Source organism: Crocodylus porosus, unplaced genomic scaffold (assembly GCF_001723895.1).
Source record: "Crocodylus porosus isolate Cpor-Errol unplaced genomic scaffold, CroPor_comp1, whole genome shotgun sequence".
Classification (NCBI taxonomy): Eukaryota; Metazoa; Chordata; order Crocodylia; family Crocodylidae; genus Crocodylus; species Crocodylus porosus.
The window spans coordinates 3,255,552-3,262,402 of record NW_017728932.1 but is presented as its reverse complement, the minus strand read 5'-3'; the positions used below and the strand labels follow the sequence as shown (position 1 = coordinate 3,262,402).

General features: G+C 45.3%; 3 protein-coding genes across 4 annotated transcripts in view; 2 read left to right on the top strand and 1 right to left on the bottom strand.

Annotated features, from left to right (window-relative positions):
• Positions 1–679, top strand: part of C1QBP (complement C1q binding protein) — a gene marked incomplete at its 5' end in the record, with an annotated part of 5,310 nt that extends 4,631 nt beyond the window's left edge. The window contains one exon of the mRNA XM_019545443.1: positions 226–679. Coding sequence (XP_019400988.1) covers positions 226–375 — 150 coding nt within the window. The remainder of the gene's footprint in view (positions 1–225) is intronic.
• On the bottom strand, positions 545–6,762 carry RPAIN (RPA interacting protein). Of its 2 annotated transcripts, none has more exons than XM_019545442.1 (7): positions 6,649–6,762; positions 6,296–6,484; positions 5,350–5,413; positions 4,559–4,673; positions 3,915–3,978; positions 3,401–3,535; positions 545–790 (listed from the first exon to the last, which is right to left on the bottom strand). In XM_019545442.1, the coding sequence occupies exons 1-7, from the start codon at positions 6,718–6,720 to the stop codon at positions 782–784; spliced, it is 648 nt and encodes a 215-aa protein (XP_019400987.1). In that variant the 5' UTR covers positions 6,721–6,762; the 3' UTR covers positions 545–781. The 2 variants fall into 2 exon arrangements, with proteins under 2 accessions (XP_019400987.1, XP_019400986.1); XM_019545441.1 differs by lacking the exon at positions 545–790 and adding an exon at positions 2,734–2,950.
• Positions 6,763–6,833: 71 nt separating this feature from the next.
• Positions 6,834–6,851, top strand: part of NUP88 (nucleoporin 88) — an 11,737-nt gene continuing 11,719 nt past the window's right edge. Inside the window, exon 1 of the mRNA XM_019545292.1 lies at positions 6,834–6,839. Coding sequence (XP_019400837.1) covers positions 6,834–6,839 — 6 coding nt within the window. The remainder of the gene's footprint in view (positions 6,840–6,851) is intronic.

Genomic DNA, 6,851 nt, shown 5'->3' with positions numbered 1-6,851 from the left:
TTTTTTTTTTTTTTTTTTGGCCAAGAAGCTATCCAGACTACAGTGTACTGGGTTAATGTTGCAGGGCACTAAGGCACTTTCTCCTTTAAGGGCAGCTGTGGGAGTAAAGAAAAACTTCTAAAAGCTCAAGATTTAAAACAAAAAGGGCGCAGACTATCCATTTTTTTTTTTTTTTTTTGGTCACAGAACAAATTGGATTATTGTACCTGTTGTAATTCCTTGCAGGCTCTGTATGACCATTTAATGGATTTCCTGGCTGATCGTGGAGTGGACAACACATTTGCTGATGAGTTAACTGAGCTCAGCACAGCACTGGAACACCAGGAGTATATTAAGTTTCTCGAAGACCTTAAAGGTTTTGTCAAGTGTCGGTAGATTTAAAAAACTGAAGTCAAAAGTCCTCAGATGTGGGTATGCTTTCACTGGCAAGAGCTGAATAGCTTGACATCAGGTACCAACAGTAAGTTTAACTTTGGAAAGTTTAACTATGGAAGATATATCATGGAAAAAGATTATCTAACTCCTTTCAATAACTGTATTTCAGATGTAATTTATGTTGCGAGCCAAAGTTCAGTTTTGCATCATTCTTGCCAGTGATTACCTTTCACTACTTCTGCTTGTTTTGTACACTTAAGAAGTAAAGATACAATGATATGAAGAATAAAACTTGTTCAACATGTCAGTATGGAATAGCATTCTTTTTCTTGTTTTCTCACTTATCAAGGAGTAGCGTGAATTGTCTGACTGGCATGATTTTGTTAGAGAAACTCACTGGGAGGTCTTAGGCCTTTTTGTGGATTATGAGGAAGAAAGTTGGGCTTTAAAGTGTTCTGTTTCATGGCAGCGTGTTCCTCAGTTAAGCTGTTCTTAACTAATGTTGAACTAGTATAGGTGGTTTCAGAAGGGGATTGGAGACAAGGTGGGAAGCATTTCATCTCTAGGCATACCAATGTCTGAAAGCCATTGCCACTAGGAGGCAGTGCTGATCTATTATGAACAGATTGTTTTCTAGTGAACAGAATGCCACATCTGTCATGATCCCTGTTAGCAAATCCCTGCAGGGTGCCCCTCCTATTTCTGCTAACTATGTAAAACCCACTGAAGTGTCCTGGGATAGCTTTTATTAATATGATGCTAATTGGATTTATTTGAATGACTCACTGAAAAGAAATGAAGGTGGGCCAGACTAAGCCGACTTGGAATAGTAATCCAATATGATCTGATGCTTTCATTTAAGGATGCATAGATCCAGTCTTGCACTTCCTTGTGTAGCACCAATCATTTCCCTCTTGCTACTCAGCAGCTTGCCAGTGCCTGCATTTTATTCTGGCAGAACTGATTTTCACTACTTCAGTCAGTTCAGCTGCCAAGTCCCTAACTCTTCATTCAGTGTACTGACTTACATTTATGCACTCATTTGCTAATTACTAATTTCCAATCACCTGGTTGCAGCAGAGATCAGCAACTTTTGCCTTTAAGACAGAACCAGGCACCTGCCTGAAAGACAAAGTGACTAGTTACATTAGCAGGGGTCTTTGCTCACCTGACAGGAGCTGCTAGATTTTAATACAGTGAGCCCAGGTATATATCAATTCTATCTGCTCCTGCATCATCCAGCAAATCAGTCCATGAGCCAATTTTCTCTGCACAGGGACCAAACTATTGTCTTTCTCTGTTTTGTTCAGGTATGAGAGTGCCTTGAGCTTTTGATCACTTCCATTAGCCTCTTCACTTTTCTCCATGTTAAAAATGGACTGAAGCACTTGCAGTATGTCAACTATGCCTGGTCTAGTAGCTCCCAGAGAGGTACATTAAATCCTCTGGTCCACCCTTGGGCTTGTTTGAGTTTTCATAGACATAGTTATCAGAACTGCCAAAAAAAAAAACCCCTTTCCCTGTTGCTTTATGTAGTGTCTGGAGGCTGAAGTACCTGTGTATACTATATGTTTCACTCACTCAATGCAGAACAAAAACTACTGGGTCATAATTGAAGAATTCAAGGCATAGATGCATCTTTAGTTTGAAAAACCCTGACTAGGCCAGCTGAGAACCAGCAGATAAGCATATCCTCAAACAGGCTGTTGTGCTGTTATACAGGTGATCTTGAAAATTGATCTCACTTCTCAGTGTTCACCTTTGTATCATTAAATTGAAGCAGACCTGCCTATAACTTCAACACACACTAGATAGTGACACTGCCTTACATTCTTTCTAATGCCACATATGTTACAGCCTAAGTCAGTTCCTAAACATGCTTGCCTAAAGGCAGCAAGTAAGGGTAATTCCACTAAGTAACACTTGCTGTTCCTTTATGCTTTTTTTTTTTTTGCCTTGAAACTGAAGTGGGTAAAAGCTACACAATGGCAGTTACTCATGCAGCTATCATCACAGAAATGCAGTTACTAGGAATTATCATAATGAGGTCTTCTAACAACTGGTGCTACCCACTGGCCAGTTTGTACCCTTCCTTGGGTACTGACTCAGGTTGCATAACCATCACTAAGACCACATTTGGTCCCGTTAAAAAAAGCAACTTGTTTGTAAGTTGTCAGCCGTATCCAAACCCCTGTTCTAAGATGACAAGACTAAAGGTCACTTGCAGGGCACATTACAGGGCTTCAGGTACCATGAAAGAAAAAGAAGTAACTTGCTAAAGAGTGCAGTGCTCGTGTTAGCCAAGGCTAGCTACTTCCAAGAAAAAATCTTGATGTGCACCTCACCACAAACATCCCATCTTATTTCAAAATATTCATTTTATTATCAAAAGTGCAGTGCAACATAAGCCAAGAAACAGTGCTTTGTCAGGTATCAGTCACAATTCTATGCATTAAAAATATGTATGAGGCATCATCCACCTGAAGAAGTCCTCAGAACAGTTTACCTTGCTGGAAATTTGGTCCATGAAGACCAGCTGAATCTATTACAGGATGACTGTCCAGGAATCGCAGATCTTTGGGAGATGAGATTAAGAATTGCAGGTCTATTAGATTCACAGGCTGCCCAGAAGCAATTTGAATGAAGTCAAATGCCACTCCAATTTGTAATACAACCAATAGATGCGAGCAGCAAGCCCAAAGGTTAGAAGCTACTAGCTAGCTCTGGTTTGTCTTAAGTGTCACCTGCTACTTGAACAGTACCTCATCCCTAAAGAACAGCTATTGTGTGGATTTCTGCTTGGGATTTAGAGGAGTTTCTTTTGGATTTTAAACATTTTTCTGTGCACTTTGCTGAGGAAAAGGCCATAACCTGTAACCTACACACTTCCAAAGTGAAGTTGTGCTGCTTTTCTCCCTTACAAGTCTATAAATGCAGTCATTTACAGGGTTTTGTGTGGTCTGTGTAAATGAGATGATCTTCCTCACTTGGGCTTCCCAGGGGCATGACTGTCATTTTGACTCACCGGACAGCTCATGAGAAGGCTGGCTTCTTCCTCCTTTCCGCTAGTAATGGAAAACTCAGGATTGTGAAGACAATGATGGCCATGCTCTGTTAAACTGTCTTCTAGAAGTGATCGGAGCTTCTGTTCTGTCATATCCTAAAACAAATAATTCTTCAAGTTACCTTGAAGGCACAAGATGAATGATTTATAGTTCAGTTACCTTGGGCGGGTTCTCTTGGCGCACACTGCATGATTCATTTGCGGATTCAAAGATTTACATTGTATTTCTACTTTTTGCTTATTGCAGAGAGGGAACATACAGGCATATATCTGTTCCCAGTCCTGTACAGCTTGGTTCTCCAGCTGCTCCATTCTATGGGCCCCGAAGAGGCTATAGCTTGAGAACCACAGCTCTGAGTACCCATCTCTTCATCACATACAGCACAAGTCACTGAGATTCTTTGTGTGCAAGTGTGACTGCACTACATCAGCCTCACTCAGACAGGAGTTGCATAACATCTGAATTTTGCCATACCTTTGTGCAGATGTATAATCCACACTGGCATAAAACCAAGTGACTCATCACAGTCAGGTCATTCCTAGAAACAGGACACAGTGAGTACCTGGACAGAGACAGCTAGAACAGTTGAGGAAGAAGATAAAAGAATTCTAGCAAAACTAAAGTTAAGTACCATACAACATTGCTCACAGTAGGAATCTTGTAGCAACTGAAAGCCTTAGAAAAACAGGTCTGCTTTTTAACTGATGCAATTTGTATGCAACAGGGGCCAACTGTCTCTACCAGGAGACAAGTAGGTGAACTCACTGCAATCCCCCTTGACCTCTTGTAGCACACACCATGGTATTTCAGTGAATGGCATGGAAGAGGTGCATATGCCTGTCTCACCAGAGATGAGATGCCTGTTGTTTAAGCTATCAGGCAGCATATTCTATTGTGTTCCATAGCAGAAGTGGCTGTACTTCGCTTGTAGCCGACCCATGCATCTCTTAGCTATAAACAGCACAAATTAAACTTAATGCTGTCAGCTGCAGTTAGAGAGTATGCTCAGGCTTTTGAGAGCATCATGTAAGTGGGTGAATTCAGGAGGTTCACTAGTTCACAAGGACCTACTTAACATATTCTCAAGCAAATCACTTTGGTGCCCAGGTCTACCTCACCTTTTACACACGGGACAGATAACCTTGCTCCCTGCATCCAGGCCATCAAGCATTGCGTTGAGACATTTTTCATCAAACTGCAAACTCTGTTCATATTCTCCTATGGTTAACTGTTCTGTAACAGAAAGCACAGCTGTCAGCAGTCGAGAGACATTTTGACAAAGAGGAAACTGTCAATGCATTGCAATAACAGCCATCACGCATGGTGAGATCTGAGCTGGTTCCTATTTGTAGCTTGTTCTTTAGATCAACCTCAAAACTACAAGGGGATTCTGACTGTTTTAAGTATTTATTCATGATACCGAATTAAAGCCCTTAGCTGGACCTACCCTGTGCGTGTGTAGCACCTGCCATTCAAGGATCAGAGAGTGCTTCACTAGTGTTACTGGGCTAAGTCTGGATTTCAGTCCTGTGTGCTCTCATCTGAGACACTACAATATAAAGCTAGAGAGCACTTGCTGTGTGCAGCTGGGACTGTCAGGTGGTCAAGTCTGTACTTGTCTTTTACTCTTCTCAGGGAGAAGAGTAAAAGGAGCTTCCAACCCTTGAAAGGGAATGAGAAGTCTTGCTGACAGTCCAAGCCTTTGCTGTCCGTCAGCCTCTAACCCATCCAGACTGAAAACTCTGCTGTTTTTGGAATGGTCATTTAAGACAGGCTTTCCAATCAGGTGATCTACAAGACCCAAGGAAATAATCTACCTTTAAACAAACAGATGGTTTAAAGCCATGGCCCCAATTATGATTCACTGGGCATTCCTGTCAGTAATGAAATACATGCATTGAAAAGCTACCTTGCAAGATCAGCTCTTGTTGGATTTCCTCCAGGACGGCTAATTCATCAGGGTCCTCCAACATCTGAAATATACGTCAGTCAGTATTCCTCCTTTTAGGGCAAGCGGGGAGTGTTATTTCACAACATCTGCAAAAATTAGCACGTTAGCACCCGACAGCCCAGTACAATCAAATCAAAGTCAACCTATTCCACTGCCTGTGCACTTAAGGAGTGGAAATCATCAGGACTTCCCTTGTGCACTCCCAGCAAGCAAACATTTACAAGTGACACAAGCTTCACTGTTTATATGACATTGGTGTCTGTGTAAGAACACACAAGAGCAAATAGTTCCTCTTTCTCACCCTTTAAAGTCCAGCATTTCAGGTGCACTTTTAGTGGTGACATTCGTACGGGGCTGTGGTCGTTAAAAAAAACAAGGATAAGAAAGACCAGAATCAAGACTGACATGCAGCTGCTGAACCTAATAGGCCACTTCCCGGATGTTAGCAATTGCACCTAAGGTTGGGTGAGCTCTGAAGTTTTGAGCTGGGCACATCCTGATCAGCCAGATGTCCTAAGACCATCTCAGCAGGAACCTGTTACAACTCCATAGATTTTCCGGAGAGGAGGGAACTTGGCGATCGCTACACATAGCAACAGCTCTACGTGAGGCTGGAGGTGGAAAGTCTGAGGACTGCATCTCTGTTACCCTGAGACAGCTTTCGATTAGCAGGCAGAAGCCCAAGAACCACGTAAGTGAGCTCTGAAGCTGACACCGCAACAGCCGAGAACCTCGCGTGCGACAGGAACGGCAGCCGGTCTTGGTAGAAAGAGCCAAGAAACACGTAAAGGTTTGGTCTCTTAGTAAAGGTCCCCTGGTGAGGGGTGGCAAGGCAGCTTGTACGCGCCAGACAGGGAGAACCTGGGATGCCTCAGCGCCCCTCCTGCCGCTTGGCCCCGCTGACCTGTGACAGCTCCTCCTTTCCGCGGAGCAAGGGCGGCCCGGTCCCCGCCGAGCGCAAGGCCTGCCACTCCTCCTCCATCACTTCCCGGGCCAGGAGTGCGCCCCTCGCCCGGGCGTGCCCACGCTCCCGGGCCCGGCGGTATCTGTCCAGCAGCTGCGCCCGGCTGCTCTTCATCCGCTCCAGGCAGCGCTGCAACAAGAAACGCAGCAGGTTACCCCCGCGCTCCGCCGCCCCCGCCCGCTGCTGAGCACAAGCGGACGGACGACCTCGCCGGGGCAGCCCCCGCCCTCGCTGCGGGCCCACAGGGAGGCAAAGGCGCGATTGCCTGACACACCGCGTGCGTCGCCCCTCACCCGGCGGTAGGTCTCCTTCCAGGCCGGGGCCGCCGTCGCCTTGTACAGGCCGCGGTGCCGCCCCGCTTCCATCGCGCCGCCCGCAGCCTGCAGCGGCGCCGCACCTCCGCTTCCGTCGCCGCACTTCCGCTTGCGGCCCGGCATGCCCCGCGGCGGAGGCGGAAGCGGAAGTGCGGCGCCGGGCAATGGCGGCCGAGGGGGAG

Coding starts and splice junctions, on each gene's coding strand:
- RPAIN (XM_019545441.1), bottom strand. CDS start 6,720: ATGGAAGCGGGGCGGCACCGCGGCCTGTACAAGGCGACGGCGGCCCCG. Junction 5,414..6,295: donor GAAAGGAGGAGCTGTCACAG/GTCAGCGGGGCC, acceptor CGTATATTTCAG/ATGTTGGAGGACCCTGATGA. Junction 2,951..3,400: donor GCCTTCTCATGAGCTGTCCG/GTGAGTCAAAAT, acceptor CATCTCCCAAAG/ATCTGCGATTCCTGGACAGT.